At 34.2% G+C, this 18,760-nt stretch overlaps 1 protein-coding gene across 4 annotated transcripts in view; it reads right to left on the bottom strand.

Annotated features, from left to right (window-relative positions):
- Dmxl1 (Dmx like 1) overlaps nt 1-18,760 on the bottom strand; it is a 150,353-nt gene that overhangs the window by 45,536 nt on the left and 86,057 nt on the right. For 3 of the 4 annotated variants that reach the window (XM_037197142.1, XM_028871805.2, XM_028871806.2), the window contains exons 26-31: nt 17,934-18,010; nt 14,012-14,139; nt 13,221-13,454; nt 12,665-12,778; nt 2,803-2,960; nt 339-490 (exon numbers count right to left, since the gene is read on the bottom strand). In XM_037197142.1, coding sequence (XP_037053037.1) covers nt 339-490; nt 2,803-2,960; nt 12,665-12,778; nt 13,221-13,454; nt 14,012-14,139; nt 17,934-18,010 — 863 coding nt within the window. The remainder of the gene's footprint in view (nt 1-338; nt 491-2,802; nt 2,961-12,664; nt 12,779-13,220; nt 13,455-14,011; nt 14,140-17,933; nt 18,011-18,760) is intronic. The other variant, XM_028871807.2, reaches the window with a different exon arrangement.

Here is an 18,760-nt window from a genome sequence, read left to right as displayed (position 1 = left end):
TAATCACAAAAGCTTTTTAAAGATATCTTATAGAACTAGAGGTCTATTAAACAGCATTTGATGTTCTTATTTGAAGTCCTAGATTTATCTTATGGGCCAAAATCAAAGCATAATACAAAAGGATTTGTGTGACATGCTACTAATTATAATGGTTTACCAAGGGATAATCAAGCGTTAATTGAAAATTTATTGCAGAAGAAAGGAATTTAACAATTTCAACTAGATAAAGTGTGTAATAATTCAGTAAATTATTAATTTCATGTTACTTTTATTATTTATATAGGCCAACATGATTTTTTTTTTTTAAAAAAAGAAGCTTAAAACACAATATTCTATACCTGAATGAATTTGAATTAGAATGTTCCTGGAGAGGGAGATCAGAAGGTAAAGTATCATCATCATCATCATCATCATTGTCATCGTCATCATCACTTTCTAGACTCTCCTCAGAATCATACTCTGCTCTACTTTGGGAAGGGGGCAGAAAAGGCTGAAACAAAAATTATATACCTTATCATCCAAATGTCTGATTTTATGCATCTAAACATATAATTCATCCTATTTGTGGATATTTCATTGTAAGTAAAATATTATTTACCACACTGTATCTTTGATATAATTTTATCTATTCACCCATTCAACAAAAAATTTCTTAAGAATGTCCCTGAAAAGTCTACTTGAGATATATCTAATAGCTACACAATTCTCCCCTATCTCCCTGACAGGTCACAGTATGCAGCCCAGGCTAGTCTTTGCCTGTGGTCTTCCGGCTTCAGCCTCCAAGTGCTAGGATTACAGGCATTTGACAGCATAAAATGGCACAAGAAATAGACAGTCCTTGCTCTGTGGAATAGTGCAGGACTGAAAAACTGATCATTTGAGCAGAAATTCTAAAAAAAAAAAAAAAAAAATGTTAATAACTAGGAAGACAAATAGAAAGGTTATGTGACTTTTAAAAGTAATTGTCAAAACAAATGATAAAGCAGCTGAGAAAAATGTGCTAAGGTATACTAATGCAGTCTAAGCATTAGTATATGCTAAAAGCACAATGTATAACCTTACTCACTCATTGGGATCCACAATTGAAAAATTAAGCATGAAGTTAAAGGCTTCTCATCAAACTGTTTTCTTGCGGCTTTAACAAACCATTTCGTGTGTCTATCTATGTGGGTATGCATGTGTGACGGCAAGGTCACTCTTTGGTGTCTTGCTCATTGCTTTCCACCTTAGTTTTTGAGACGGGATTCTCACTGAATCTAGAGCTCATGATTTTGCTAGACTTGCTGGCCAACAAGGTCCTGGGACCAGCTGTCCTGGGTTATCCAGTTACGGATGTGCATCTCTATATGCCTGGCTTTTAGATGGATTCAGGGGATCCAAATTCTGGTTCTTGGGCTTTCACAGCACTGAATAACAAGAGTATTCTTTCATTCATTTAAAAAAAAAAAAAAAGAAAAAAAACACTGTAACTGGAAGTTTTCCTGTGTCCTGGCCTGTCAAAAGTCAGGACAAATCTCTCCCACTCGAGTCCCCCAAATAAATACATATGAGGCTTATGTTTTTAGCTAGCTAGCTCTATATCTTAAATTAGCCCATAACTATTAATCTATGTATCGCCACATGTTCCGTGGCTTTACCTGCGTCCCATTACATGTTGCTCCATGGGCGGCTGCCTGGCTGGTGTCTCCGCCTTCTTCTTGTCTCTCCCTTTGAATTTTCCATCTGCCTCTAAGATGACTTGCCATAGGCCAAATAGCTTTATTTATCAACCAATCAGAGAAACACATATTGGCAGCATACAGAAAGACATTCCCCCATCACTTCCCCTTTTCTGTCAAAACAAAAGGTAGAGACAGGAAGAAGGAAGGGAGGGAGGCCAGCAAGCTGCCCAAGGAGCAACATGTAATGGGATGTAGGTAAAGCCATGGAACATGTGGCAATACATAGATTAATAGTTATGGGCTAATTTAAGATATAGAGCTAGCTAGCTAAAAGCTTGAACCATGGCCATGCAGTTATAATTGATATAAGCCTCTGTGTGCTTACTTGGGGGACACGAGTGGGAGAGATTTGTCTCGACCACATGCCGGCCAGCTGGCACACAGTTAAACTTCCAACTACAAAGCACTAACTGAATAATCACTGATGAACTTTGAAAGGAATGATATGACTGTTCACTTATCATAGCATATATCTGTTTTCAAACAGTGATATGTGGAAAGTTAGTAGGAAAGTTTACATTTTATGCAATTACTAATATGTAATATAGTGTAGCAAATTCAGTTTTAGAGAATAATGTTATTTAACTGAATACTAGTAAATGAAATTTACACCAGTCAAAACAAGTCAGGGTGGCCTACAGTATTATAAATGAATGTGGGACTATGAACTTGGCCCAGTGGTACAAGGCTTACACAAGGTTCTAAGTTTGAAAAGAAAAAGAAAAAGAAACTGAGTATGGATAAGAGATGACCAGAACCACCTTGACTTCTGGGTCTTGACTCTTGGCTACTATTAAGTACATAACATTGAGATGCTGACTAACTCCTATTTTTATCTTACTTAATAATTTCAGTTTGAAATGGAGAGTCCTAATATGTATAAATATATATACTGCCTTAAAAACTGCTTAGATGTATAATCAATATAGTTCAGTTTCTTTTTTATATTGTAGAATATCCTGACCCAAGTTAAAAATTTCAAAACAGAGTCGGAAATATTTAGAAGTTAATCGCTTACTTTACAACCACTTGTTCCCATTTGACTACATGAATATTGTTCTGTGTATCAATGTTTTATTACCTTGGCTATGAAGTAGTCCCAGATACTTAGCTCAGGTGGGATGAATTTCTCTTTGACTGTCAGTGACTCCTGATTTACTGAGGAAGAGGTTATGGGGGCAGATTCTCTGCAAGATGCTTTTGGTGGACTAAAATGTTTGTTTTGTTTTTCTCCTTCAACTAGTAAAGAAACAAAGAAGAAAATAGATTATTATTAAAGTACTATGTCCAATTGCCATCTTTATAAAAAAAGTTACAGATAATTTCAAACAACACACATAAACTAAAATATTTTTATGAAAGTACAGAGCAATTGGAAAAGCAGGTAGGAGAAGTAAGGAGGAAAGATGCTCTGTGTAATAACTTCTGTTTTTATCTTAACTTGTCCATAATTATCTGAATGCTAATTTATATGTTGTATGTAATATATAATAGATGTAGCACGGGCCTACAAAAAAAAAATCACTCTATAATTTAGTTAGGATTATGATAGAAATTTCCTATATCCTTCTACTTTGTGTTTTTTTAAGAGGAAGAGGCTTGCTGATAATTCAACCCAGTGATTTATGGATATTAAATATAGATTTTACCAGTCAGCTACCCCAATAAACACTTCAAAATAATAGATGACACAATGTCAATATGAATTAAAAATGCTACACTTCATATTGTTCAGTAACAAACTGGTCTCATTATACATTCAAAATACATTTTTATTAGAAATTATTTTTAATATTTTGTCTTCCCTAATTAAGTTGCATTACATTTTGAAAAACGGTTTAGAGATGGACTTCCTAGTCATTAGAATTACACAAAAGTGAAAACTCAGTCTTTACTTTCTAAAAACTCAAAAATTAGTATTCTTTCAGTATTTACCCTAGAAAACTAAAACAGTAGTATCTGAAAAACAAAAATTATATGGGAGCTTGATTTAAAAATATTTTTGGTACCAGTATTTAAAGTCAGGTCCTTGCACATGCCATGCAATTATTGCATCACTGAGCTTCATATCTATATGCTATAAAATGTTTTATCAATACTAAGTCATAAGACACATTATCAGTTGTAGACAAGTAGACATAACCATGACCTATTATGCAAACAATTCACATTAAGACACAACATTATTTGTCTCCAATGGTTCCAAATGAAATTTACTTACCTTCCAAAGTGATGTAAATATTTGTGTTTTAGTTACAATTTCGATTTATCATTTGGAATTATTCAACTTTAAAATACAACATGCACATGCAATATATCAAGCAACAATAATCTAAGTTTAAAATAGTAATTACGTGATTTTGGAAAGGAAAAATGAATGGCAATTTCATATTCTAAGATATTATGTAATAGTGGTTCCACTGTTACTTCATCTATTAAATGATTACATTTACATATTTAAATCTGCATAAACTTTTGCTTTTATTAACATCTGATGATCAACAATCAAATTTCCAATATATACACTGTACATATAACACACACTCTAAAATTAAATGGACGAGAAACTGAATGTAGACCTTATGAATTATCTAAGAGAATCGAAAAGGATAAAATGTGGCTAATAAGAAGCAAAGGCGGGACAGGAAAGATGGCTCTGTGGTTAAGGGCACTGACTGCCCTCCCGAAGGACCCGGGTTCAAATCCCAGCACCCACATGGCAGCTAACAACTGTCTGTAACTCAAAGATCTGACCTGTGGGCAAAACACCAATGCACATAAAATAAAAAAAGTAAATAAATTTAAAAAAAAAAAAAGAAACAAAGGCATGATTTATCCAGTAACTGATGGAAGCAGATGCAGAGACCCACTGCTGCCGAGGTTGGGAAATCATGCTGAAGACATGGAGGAAGGACTGTACAAGTCAGGGGAGTCAAGGACATCACAAGGGAACCCACAGAAACAACTAACCTAGGCTCACAGGAACTCAGAGTCTGAACCAACAGCCAGGGAGCCCACATGGGACCAACATAGGCCCTCTACACATGAATGACAGTTGTGTAGCTTGGTTTACTTGCTTGGTCTACTTGTGGAACTACTAACAACGGAAGGAGGAGCTGTCCCTAATGCTTTGGCTGGCTCTTGGGAACCTATTCTTCAAACTGGGTTGCCTTGCCCAGCCTTAATGTAAGGCAAGGAGCTCAGTCCTCAACTGGATATGCCATGCTTTGTTGATACCCTTGGGAGGCCTGACCTTTCTGAACAGAAATAGAGGAGGAGAGGAGCAGTGGGGAATGGGAAGAAAGGAAGAGGGAAGCTGCAATTGAGATGTAAAATAAATGAATCAATTTAATTTATAAGAAAAGAAAAAAAGAGGCATGCACGGGGGTGGGGGGGAAGGCCTGACAGAATCAAGAAACGTCATAAATTTTAAAAACTTAATTCTTATTTGCTTTGACTTACTAATAGGTTTTCATGTCAAAATAGATTTCACAGACAAACATCCCTTCCTTTCCTTGAAAATTCTGATCTTACCCTCAGCACATTCTGTACTACTGATATGTAGAAATGTAAGTCATTCACAAAAGAAATCAAACAGAAATGAAGGAATGTGTATGAGGTTACAGCTAAGGCTGGGAATGGGAAACTAGATGAATAAGAAAGGCAACACTGCTTTCTGTAAGTTTTCCTGTATTACTGGATTTGCTGCCATGAAGTTATTACTGTAATGAAAACAAACAAACCAAAGGGCAGAAGAGAGAAGGGGAAGGATAATATGTATGAGTGGGACTGAATATGCTCCAAGTACATAATATACATGCACGAAAATGGTCTTAGGTAACCTGTACAATAATAAAAATACTACATCAGAAGCTAAGAAGCTTGTTTAACATTTATTTTAGCATTTTCCTTTTTTTGTGTATGTATGTACTTGTGTGGTGGGTGTGCATGGGATACAGGTACATATTTGCACATACACGTGGAAGCCAGAGTACAGCCTCAAGTGTCATTTCTCAGTAATGCCACCTACCTTGTTATGTGAATCAATATCTGCCACCAGCCTGGAATCACCAAGTAGTTTAGCTGACTGGGCTGTCAGCCCCCAGGATCTACCTGTCTTCACCTCCCCTTCCCCAGTGCTAAGATAACAGGGAGTGCCAATATGCCTGGTCTTCAATGTGGGTTCTGTAGACTGAACTCAGTCCTTACTCTTGCACAGCAAGCATATCACTGACTGGGCCCCTCTCCAGACCAGCTTACTGTTTTAAAGCAGACATGACAAAACTAGTATTTTGTAAGCAGATTTAAACACTACTTCTTTAAGATCTTAACACAATCGGCAGAACTATTTCATTTCCTCCTTTTCTACTGAATGCCCACTTATCTTTGGGGTTCCTACAAATGCCAAAGAGTACACAAGATAAATAATGGGGAATTATGAATTTCCCCCAAAATTATGAATTAGTCCCAAAACTCAAAGGAAAAGGGTAAACTGCTTAATTGATGACTTAAAATAGTTTATGCTGAAGGAAATACAGATAAGGAAAAGATAAAGGACATTTAAGTTTAATAAAAAATAAATCCCAAATCCATTTCTGGTTTTAGCAAGACAATTCAGGCTGTTGTTAGTCTCTTAGAGACATGCATACCACAAAAGGTACTTTAGATACAAACCTACCTGAAATCTACAAATATACTGCAAAGAGTCCAAAAGGAAAATACTAAAGAAGCAATTAATTAAAGTTTTTTCTTAAGTGAATAAGATTAATAATTTTCAAAAATTGAAATGATACTATACAGATATAACAATGCTTGACTCTCAGAGTCCTCCTATAATCATTACCTCATATACTACTTTGTACCTGTTCTGCAGGTATTCACAAAAATAAATTTACAAGCTGGACTTGGTGACACATAGCTTTAGTTCCAGATCTTTGGAGGCAGAGGCAGGCAGATCTCTTGAGTTTAAGGTCAGCATGATCTACAAAATGAGTTCCAGGCCAGCCAGAACTGTACAGTGAGACCCTGTCTTAAAACACAAGTAAATTTATAAATATTTGAATAGGAAGTAGTAAATTTTCTCCAAATTCTATACCAAAGCATATTCCAAGATAGTTGATGTAAAAAATGATTCACTGGAAGATAGCAAGAAAATATCAAAGCTGCTATTTAGACTTCTTTGGTAAGATAAAGGGAAGAGCTGGAGAGAAGGAAAAAGCAGGGCAAAGAGGAAGCAAATAAGGGGCGGGTGCTGAGACAGGGGTAGGAAGAGAGGAAAAGGGAGAGGAGAGGGCGAGGGAGAGTGGCTGGAGGAGGAAGAAAACAAGCTTTAGTGCTATACACACATGGGTACACAGGTCTAATGCTGGTAACTCATGTATGTTCTGCAAAGTGTTTATAATCAAAAGATCTAGGATCACTGTACTGGAATAGTAACTCTAAATTATTACAAATGCCACAGTTTGGAAATATACTCAGTCTATTTAATCACAGGACTTGAAATAGCCAAAAACGTCAGGGAAAAAAAGTCTATAGAAAGACAATATGCTTAGTTTTAATAACCTTATGAAACATTACCCACTGAATGAGAGTATCTAGGTCAAACAGATGATATATTACTTTTTCTTATGGCTTCTACCTTTATATATACATCAAAAGGAACAGCCTTAATAGTGAAATAAGAGAATAATTATCTGTACAAAAATATACATTTAACATTTCTTTCAAGCCATCCTGGAAGGCTTTTCATATTCTCACAAAAATAAGTGTTACTTAAACATAAAGGGAAATATGAATGACATGGCCCTCACTAAAAGCCTGAGGCTAACAAACATGAATTCATTTTCCTCTAAAGTGAGTTGTTTCATGTTTGGCCGTCCTGTAGAAGCTCTTAACAATCAGTCACCAGTGATGAGTGTCTGATGTGCTCAACTGTGTTTAGTCACTGACATTCATCTTAAATGTACTTGCTGCTTTTGGTCAAAAACATCATTCTGCTAAAGGGAAGATTGTAATAGCATGTAATAGTCACTATAAAACACTGATCTTTCATACAAATTCTATATATACAAATAATTCTGATTTTCTGACCTATATTTAGCATAATCAAAGAACAGACATAATTTTAAATGTCTTCAAAACATCTATCATTAGCAATTTCATTACAAAAAGATATGACATGCTTACCACAACTAGAAATACTCATTTTATATTTCATTCTACAATTAGGAGATAAAATTTTCATTAGATTTATTAAGAGAAGACAAAATTCAAAAAGTTTTATGTTAAATTTTCTCACAAGATGCAAAATTATAAAAATTACAATGCAAGAAGCAAAAGTATGGATTTCTAACTGTTTGAAGAAAAAGAATAATTTTTAAAAATTTCTCTTGCTAATTTTCAACTTTAACAATTACCATAAACTAAAAATATCATGAGCATACATTAATTACTACAATTATAAATATCAAAATTTTCATGTGATGCAGAATTCACAAAGGGAAATTTCATTAATGCTTAAGTTAGTAAGTTATTTATATTATGAACTTTTTGGTTAGGAATCCAAGGCTATCATTCCTATCCAGATGACCACAGGGGGCTACATAAGAAAGCTAGCTGAGCAGGAGCCAGGGAGCATCCAGGAAGCACAGTTCCTTCATGGCTCCTGCCTCCAGGTTGCTGCCTCGAACCTCTCTGAATGATGGATCTGAAGTGTATGCCAAAATACACCCTTTTTGCCCTGTTTCTTTTGGCCAGAGTGTGTTAGCACAGCAGCAACAACAACAAAAACCAAACTATAACAGTCAGTAAAACAATTAGAACAAAGTATATGAGATATGCAGAAAAAAAAGCCTATAGTTTAGTTCATGAGACCATTATTTCAAAACACTTAAAATGAGAATTTATATCAGAGTAAGAAACACAATTAGCAAATTTCAAATGCCTTTCCTAGCACTAAATTTGAAAACACTTTTTAGAGAACACATACTTAGGGTTTCCAAATAAGTATTTCATTTTCAATACACAGTACTTTGATACTGATTTGTTAGGAAAACAAAATATTCTAGTCGTCTCAATTTTCATTTGGCTAAATTTAACAACTTAAAGTATACATACTTTAATGCTGACTGAATTCACATCGACTTTCTGAAATACACTATTTTATCTCTGTGATGGTTAATGCTGTCAACTCGACATCATCAGGGATCAGCCAGGAGACGGGCCCCTGGGCATGCCTGTATGGTTACCTCGCATTGACTGAGGTGCTATTATAGGTAGTGCCATTTCCTGGCTGGGGTCCTGGATTATCTAATTAGAGAAAAGGAGCTAAGAAGCAGCAAACATTCACTGCTCTTCACCTTCTGAGTGTAGAAATGACATGACCAGTAGCTTCAAGTTCCTCCTGCCTTGACTTTATGCCATGACGACTCTACCTTGAACTGTGAACTAAAAAAAAAATTTCCTTAAGTTGCTTGTCAGAGTATTATATCATAGCAACAGGAAAAGAAATGAAGACAATCCCCTTGGTCAACAATGTACACTGAATACTATTTAATGCCATTAAGCTCTTGGAACACTGTGATTGTTCTTTTGCAGCAATCCAAACACAAAGCACTGTGGATTTACACCTAAAATTCCTCCGATTGCTGTGCTGTATTGGTGTGCTTTAAGCCTTCAGAATTTCATTTCACACTACCAGCCATGATTCTGGTGTTTTATCCTGACTGTTTCTCCTGGCTCTTCAGAGTGTCTGCTTCCCAGGCCTGGTGTTTCTGATTGCCAACACTCAGCTATCCACTGCGTCCCTTCCCTCTTCAGTCTCTCACTCCTCCTCTCTTGACTTCTCTTTCTTTTCTTCCCTGTTCCCTTCCAAACTAGAATAGCTTTGGAACCAAAAGCCTTTCTCTTCATCAACTGATAAATCATGTAATTGATAGTTCCTCTAAATCACATGATTCACAGTTCCTAGAAGTGCACTTGGTATGACTTCCATGACTATATTCAGAATGGTTTCTGAGTTCTCAAAGACAGGTAAGTATAAGGTGGATGTATTTATATCTAATCTTACCACAAGATAACTATGTTTTCAATATTTTATTTGGCTAACTTGTCCCCAATCCAAATGGATAAACATACAGATAATAAAAAGTAATCAAATAACCAAAAATTATCAGAGAAAATGGTTAAGATTATCATTTATTAAGATCCTTACAACTATACAATGATGTTTTTGCCTATAAGCAGTAAATCTTAGTGTTTAAATAAGAATCAACCTGATCTTTGAGTAAAGCTCTTCATATTTATCTGTGCTCAGCAAAAATACGTGGAACTCGGGCTAGTGATTTGGCTCAGTGGTAGAAGATTGCTTAACACCCACATGGTTCTGGGCTCAATTTTCAACATCAAATAAAAAGAAAGACTTGAAGCTAATAATATACTTTTCAACTTAAACCACATGTTAACATTGCTTAGCAAAAGTTATCCCTTAAATAGTTAAATAATAATTTTAAATTTAATTTAAATAATTAAGTCTTAAATAATGTTCTAAAAAAAATGGAGCCAAAATTAATTTACCAATTATTAATTTAATCATTAACTCCATGACCTATGAATCTAAAATGTGTTAGGTTTGACAATTTTTTCTTGAACTCAAGATATATGAAAGAGACAGTCAAGCTGAATTTCATAGTTATTATTAATTGACGGAAATTATACCATGGGAAGTAACTTTAAAAACCACTGTGAAAATTAAAATGCTTAGTATTTTAATAAACAAGTAAATTTGATATGTAAAGTAAATTTGCACTTAAAATCTGTAATTTTAAGGAAAAAGGTAGAAGAAAATAATTTTAATTCAGAGCAAAAGGATTGGTGAGACAAGTGTGGTGGGGAGATCAATACCAGGTTTTGGTATCAAGTCTGTGGAGCAGCCAATCAGCACTGGACCTTTTAGTAGAAAAGCCAAACTCTTTCAGCTTCTGAACTACATATTATCACTCTGATACCATTTGTCATTTCACAAGTCCTTTCCAGACTTGAAAGGTAACTTCAGTACTTAAAAGCTGCAACTTTTTAACAGAGGTAGCAAATAGTATAAAATATAACAAAAGCAAACTTTCTACCTCAGAGGCTGTCAACTATGACTTTTTTTTTCTTTTGAGACAAGCTCTCACTATGTAGCTCTAGCTGTCCTAGAACAGACAGGCCTCGAACTCACAGAGATTTCCCTGTGTCTCCAAAGCACTGGGATTGAAAGATGTGCACCATCATGTATGGTTTAAGACCTATTTTTATACCCAACATTTTACTGAAGTACAGTCATCCTGATTTAATGTCTATTGCTACTTTTGTGCTACAAGGGAAGACTGAGTGGTTGTGAGATACCAAAAGGTCTCTGGACCAACAAAGCTGGTTCATATCTGCTCAAAATTATGAACTCATTGCTTTACTGTAAGCATCAAATAATCCCCATCTGTTTTAAGATCGTATCCTCCCTCATCCATGTGTTGAAGAGGTAAAAGAGCATGAATTAAAAATTAAGAGTGACAGATGAATGAACAGTTTCAATGTGAGGATAAAGTAGAAGCTAAGCTACCAAGACTTTGGTTGTACAACCATATGGGATCATAGCTTAGTGTAAAGTGTGTCAATACTGCTAATGACTGAGTATTTTAACAAGATAACGACTTCTTTTTCTTCCATTACAGAAGAATATTTAAAATCTAAAAATATTTACTTATCAGGTTATGTATGGACTTTAACAATAATGTTTTTAAAACTTTTTTAAATATTTATTTTACATGTGTTTCACTTGCATATATGTTTTTTTGTTTGCATGCATGTCTGTGAATCATGTGTGTGCCTGGTGCCTTGTAAAGATCAGAAGAGAATGTTGATCTCCCTGGAATTGGAGTTACACAGTTGTAAACTGCCACATGGGTGTTGATATTCAACCTGGGTCTTCCACAAAAACAAGTGCTCTTAACTGCTAAGCAATCTCTCCAGCCCTACAATGCTTGTAGAAAAAATAATGAATTCAAATCAAATTGTATCTTCCTGTCAAGTCCTTTGCCAACCATCTGACCTTCCAAATCATAAATATCTAAACCTACAAATATATACAGGCATGGGTCTAAGGTACTTAAAGGCAGTGGGGAGGAAGCAGATTGAAATTCAGAGATAATCTTTCTGGGTGTCACTTATAAATGTATTCATAGGGGTTCCTTTTAAAAAACATTTAAAATTGTTCCCAAATTTTTATTTGAAGATTTAAATTTACATGTATATTTACATGTTAGTATAGTTAACAGGTTTTCCATTATTATAAATTAAGCCCTAACTCTACTCCAGATAATCCACAAAAGTGAAAACCCAATTCTATCATGTGTGTTAATAAATCACAAAAAGAAAAAGTTTAAAAAAAAATCACAAAAATTATTTTCCAGTTGAAAAAGTGGGTTGTTTTAAATTTATTTAAATACATGTAGTTTTAACATCAGAATTGAAAAGATACAATTAAACTATTTACTTTTCACGGTATTAAAAACACTTAGAAATCCAAATACTCTAATAGCCATTCATAATATGCAGATCATAAAGCAGCCTTATGGGAAATGCTTTCTCAGTCATTTCAAGCCATACTGTGATTTCCTATGATGAGGACCAGCAATATTTTTCTTTTGGTTTTGTACATTTAGAAATGTTAAAATTTAAGGGACAGAAAATATTCAAAACCAAGTATTTGAAACTAGAATGGAATAGCATAAAGAGTTTTATAAAATGCTAATCATTGTTTTAAATCAAAAATATGGCTTGAGTAAAAGAAACTTGTCAATTTTTCTTAAATGCCAAACAAAACAAACTATCCCACACTATGCAACCCTTCAAAACCAACACAAAGCAAGCTAAATTGTAAAAGCCTATTTCTAAAGCTAATATCTTGCCTGCAAGAGTGGGAGGGCTATGAGAACTGATGGCTGAAAGAGCTTTGGAAAAGCCCACACATTCCATGGAGAATACCACTACCTGGTGGGGGCTAGGCATAGCAAAGTGCCTTCCTGCCAAAGAAAGAAGAGAAAAATCTGTATTTGGAATAGAACAAAAACCAAAGTGACTGTATTTCAAAAGAAATGAAGATTTTAATACTAAGAGACAATTCAAGTACATTAAACAGTCTCATCAGTGCAGGAGTATCTTAAAAGATTGAAAACTGCACCAGAAGCTCTAATACTTCTTTTTTTTTTTTAAACCACATTATTGTTTGTTGATAGTCTTGTATAATGAGTTTTCTGACACAAAATTAAAACATAATTACACTTAACAAAGTTATCCATCTGAATAAAGCTTTAGAAGAGAGAGAGAGAGAGAGAGAGAGAGAGAGAGAGAGAGAGAAGAGAAGAGAGAGAAGAGAAGAGAAGAGAAGAGAAGAGAAGAGAAGAGAAGAGAAGAGAAGAGAAAAAGGGAGAGAGGGGAGGAGGAGGAGGAGACAGTAAACCTTACCAGAGGAGGTGGCTTTCGAGTGCGTGTGTGCTCCTCCCCCAAACACTGCAGACCACATGTTTTCATTTAGAGGGTGAGCTACGATCCGAAACAGCTCATTACTAGAATGTGTTGCCAGCCCATGAATGAACAGACTAAGATACACTGCTGTGAGAATTTCACAAAGCAAGACTGTAAGTCCTGATTGGGCTTCTTCACCAGAAGAATTCAAAAGTTGAATTAGACAATTTATTCCTAGGACCAAAAAACAAACAAACAAACAAAAATCTGCCATTAACAACAACAGCAACAGCATCTTTTAAAGCTAAAAATTAAACACAGTTTTCTACTTTTTGAGTTTTTGAAAAAATTTACTCAATCAGCATTAAATCATCCCCTTCCCTGGATTCATAACCAGTAGGTAATTATGGTTTAAGAGCATTTGCTGAAATATTTGTTCAATTTAGATAAAATGAAAATTAAACTTATGTCAAATCTCAGTTAAAATGTTAATGGCATAAATATTTTGATAAAATATTTTAAATTGTTTAAGAAATAATTTAACAAAATGAGCTACTTTAATAGAGTGATCAAGGAAGTATTGTTTATTTGATAATGTCTTGTGTAACAAGAGCGTTTTGTGATTAAATTAAAATGTAACTGAAGAATTTGCATTGAATTTGTAATGGTGTCAAATCTAGCAATATTTAACAATGATCATCAAATAGTAAAACTAAGCCAAATCTGCTTTTTACCATTTATCACTTCCAATAAGGCTAAAAAAATAATTCATATATGTAAATTACTTATACCTGGCCATTGAGCTGGTGATGTGTTGGGGGTTACTGATTCATCTAAACTTCCTGTTCTCAAAGAATGTCGATGGGCAAGCAGTACTGTCTGATACACCATTCCAGTAAACTGATTTGTTTGAAATGAACTAAAAAGGAAACAATATTTAAACCTAAGATGAATTCCATATGTAATATTCCCATTCTTAGATACAATTTCTAAGGTATCTTAAATAGAATTTTTGTTTATAAATTATACTGTTTTTATGTCTAAATAATATGTTCTTCGGTGCTATATTGTATTAATACAGTATTCTCTAAAGTGAAAATATACATATTCTAAGCTAAACAAATTTGACAAGTATCTAGTATATTTATTTAGTGAAAGATGAAGAATACATTAAAAAAAAAAAACCCACCACATTATTTTGGGCCACAAGAAGCAAGTTTAAATATATAACTTTAAAACAAAGCTATTTGATTGAAAATGAAGTGAGTCTAGGCTTAATTTCATAGTTAATGGCTAGCCCAGTATCTGGCACTGAACCAGGTACTAAGCACGTAATAGAAAGTAATTTCTGTCCCTATAAATCTTTTAATATAATGGGGAAATGGACACAAATAATTTTATCATATTGCTCTAGATAAAATTATACACACCACACTATGAAGGCAAATGAGATAAGCATTATTACATATTTAAGAACTTACAGTAATTTAATAAAAGATTAAGTAAACAAATAACAGGGTAGCATAACTATTTTAACATTTTGATACCCAGCAGCAAAAAGAACTTATAAAAATGCTAGAAAGTAGTACTGCAGATGTTCCTATAGTATATATACAGTAAACGAATATAATATTTATACTTAGAAAGACAGTGCCTTAAAGATGTTATACTTGGTTAATCTCACTGATCCTAACATTTTGATATTTGTAAATAGATTATTGAGCTTTATTTTCCAAATTTAAGATGGCAGAATAGCAACAAAAATTCACTCAGCCTGTAGAAATATTTATGATAAGATAAAAACATGTTGATGAAACCAAAACAATACTCAATTACATAAATGAACTCATGATCAAAGAAAATAAAAATTGAAGCTACCTTGGTAATATACAATCAGAGTGGTAAGTGGTACTGTTCAAGAACAATTCTTAAGTGATAAGATGAAATGATAACCAAAAACCAATACCGATGAGAGTTGATACCATGTAAGAGATAACAAACTATCTACAACATCTCCACTCACAGAAGCAAACTTACTGAAACAGTTAAAAGAATGTTATACTTAAATAACTTTTCTAAAGTCAAAACACAAAGAGAAAGCATAAAAATGGAAGAAATGACTTAAAAGAGATTGAGAGGGACATTACATACATAGTGGGCTAGGAATCTCCTGATTTTTCCCTCCACCCAGGGATGTATATACATCTATCAATGGATTGATTCCCTCTGAAAAAAAGTCAGAAACCAGTTGAAAACTCCCAGCCACTAGATAATTGAGAAAATATCGTACCAAATAGGTAGGAAAAGCTATGACACAATCAGATATGGAGTCATTCACTACAAAATAGGGTAGCTATCTATCTTCTTACGAAGATAAGGAAACAGATAGACCTCATGTAACAATCTCTAACTCTTAAGGTTCTCCACAATTATACTCTTTTTATTAAACTTGTTTGAGAACTTCATTCATGAGTCTTATTTACATTTTTTCTACCCCTTTCTCACTCAACTCATCCTGTGTCCCTCCTACTCTTGACTTACTATTGTTATGTGCAAATGTGTGTGTGTGTGTTGCGCGTGCGTGCGCGTGTGTATGTGTCTACATATACAACCTACTGAGTCCATTTAGAAATGTTTTTATGTTCATGTGCTTAGGGCTGATCAACTGGGACTAAATAACCCATCAGAGGTTTGTACCTGGAGAAAGCTCATTCTCCCTATCTCAGCATCCATTGACTGCTTTTTAGCTCTTAATCTACAAATGGGGCCATAAGAAATTTCCCCTCTATGCTGTTTAGGCAACAACACTACTGAGATTTCATGGCTTTTGTTTCCTTCTCATGTCTAGAAGTCATTGTCTTGCAGCAGGAATCTCTTAAATCTTTCAGCCTCATCTTGCATGATTTTCTCTGAGCCTTAGGCAGGGCTTACGTTTTATATATATATATATCAGTTGGGATTAGGCATCTCATGTCCAATTGTTCTAAAATATTGATTTATCAACTAAGGGAGCAAAAAGGATTAGACAGAAAAGGCTGCTCTAGCCTTCACAGGTACAAAAGGACTCCCAGGAAGTACTACTACCTGGAAGTAGGGACAGGACCTAAATAAAACAAAACAACACAGAGTTCCCAACCCTGTTAACCCTCCACTCCCATCATTGACTGACCTGGGGTTGACAAAATACCCCAGGCAAGAGCTACTTGTGGCCTTGCTTTTAATCAACTTGAACTGAAAATTAAAGATATAATCATTAATCCTTCATTTGTGGTAAAATGGATGAATCCCGAGGACATCATATTAAATGAAATAAGCTAGGTACAGGGGGAAAATGCCATTTTTCTCTAAAATGTATGAATATTATAAAAGTTATCTCATGATGGTAGCTACCAGAAACTAGAAAGGAGGGTAAAGCAGAGAGGCTGTGTAACAAGAACAGAACTTCAGTTAGACAGAAGGGATCATTTACAGTGTTCCATAGTACAGCACAGTGGTTACCGTTAATACTGTGCTGTTTCAAAATACCCATGACAGAATTTTGAATCTTATCATAAAGAATAATAAATACCTCAATACCCAGTTTTGATCACTAGTATATGCATTGTTATATCAAAAGTATCACATACTGTAATGCATAAATATGTATTATCAATGTGTATAAATTTAAAAACCAATTTGCAGTATTAAAATGAAAAAAGAATTTCTTAAATTTTATTTTGTTACATTTTGTTGTTATCTTTTAGAACCCTATTCTTTTCTAATGAGACAGAAAGGAAGTTTTTCTGGGTGGGAGGTGTGGTGGGGTGGAACTGAAAAGGTGGACAAGCTGTAATCAGGATACACTATATGAGAAATAATCTATTTACAATTAAAAAAGACAAAAGAAATGGATGTACAAGTTCTAGTATTGTCTCAAAAGTAACAGAAGACAGATAATAGTTAAAGAAATAATGTCAGGGGCTGGAGAGATGGCTCAGAGGTTAAGAGCACTGGCAGTTCTTCCAGAGGTCCTGAGTTCAATTCCCAGCAACCACATGGTGGCTCACAACCATCTGTAATGAGATCTGGTGCCCTCTTCTGGCCTGCAGGGGTACATGCAGACAGAACACTGTATGCATAATAAATAAAACTTGTAAAAAAAAAAAAAGAAAGAATGTCAGAGTATTTCAAAGAACTAAAGGTAGACTACACACCAGAATGTCAATGTTTAGGCTTTTAACAATTATTCTGAATACAGAATACGAAGAGGAAATTCCTAAATAGGAAATCTGTGAAAAATTTCTCAATCCTGTTATCAGTAATTCCTTTGCTTATGTGCCTCAGACTTTTTGTTATACATCAAATTATAGAACTTATCACTTATGTATGATATTTATTATGTATCATCCATTCATCTGTTTTAATGAGAACAATCCTAAGGAAAGAGTATTTGACTGATTTTTAATTTCTCAGTATCTATCACAATATTTAGCATGATGGCAGTGATCAATTTTAGGCAGCTAAGTTACAATAACAAGGGTTAGCTTCAGTTTCCTTTGTCATAAAAGTATAAGCTGAAATTTCAAAGATGAAGAAAAATATTCAATATCTCAGTCATGTGCTTTTTGCATTTACTGAAAGAAGTGTTATATATAGTTTTGAATTAATAATGTATAGATAGGAAACCTCACTGTTTACTGAAAGTGGTCTTAAATTTCACAAGAAGGTATTTACCTGTAGTTATGACTACCACAAAGGCACTGATAAATACAAGCAGAAAGTGAGGCTGCTAAAGTATGCATTACATATACCTGGAAAAAAAAACACACACAATTATTTTAAGTAGAATTTTTTTAGGTATAATTTTGCCAGAAAGGAAATAAAAAGTCTTTTGCCTCTGTAGACTATTTTCTTCTTTTTGTCCCCTTAGGAACAGTTTCTACCCACAGAAGTAATTCTATAGAAATGTTAAAGAAAAGACAGAGTTCTCTGGCAGAAATTACAAACCACACAACTATTATGAATTTCTCCAGAGCAAAGGTGAGAAGTATGAACTACCTACCCAGAACAATATGAATTATGTACTAAGTGTCCGCCTTTTCTTAAATAAAATATGAATAAGTAATAGTAATAAGTGACAGTTCACTTATGGACAGGTCATCAAAGAAAATGCCAGCATGTATTACAGTCATCTGAGAATGAAACTTTAGAGAAAAAAAAAAAAGAAAGGCAGTGAAAGCAAATAATGGTTTTAAGGAAGAAAGGATTCTAATCTGACATAACAGGAGCTATAATAATAGAAGCCTGGATGAAGAAGATTAAGGCAGAAGAGCAGGTTAGAATATAAAAGATTATCTGATTATGAAGTATAAGTCTTTCATGTAGATAAAAATGGGTATTGATAGATAAAAGTCTAATTGCTTTTTGGGCTTCAATTGTCAGTAAGATCTGTGGTTAATATCATATACCGAAATTGCTAGAATGCAAGTATGATAACAATAAGTGGTAATATCTCTCCATATAGGGTTGACATCTACTTCTCTATTCATTGGTCTTTTGAC

This window comes from Peromyscus leucopus, chromosome 19 (assembly GCF_004664715.2).
Source record: "Peromyscus leucopus breed LL Stock chromosome 19, UCI_PerLeu_2.1, whole genome shotgun sequence".
Classification (NCBI taxonomy): domain Eukaryota; kingdom Metazoa; phylum Chordata; class Mammalia; order Rodentia; family Cricetidae; genus Peromyscus; species Peromyscus leucopus.
This window is presented reverse-complemented; position numbering and strand designations above follow the sequence as displayed.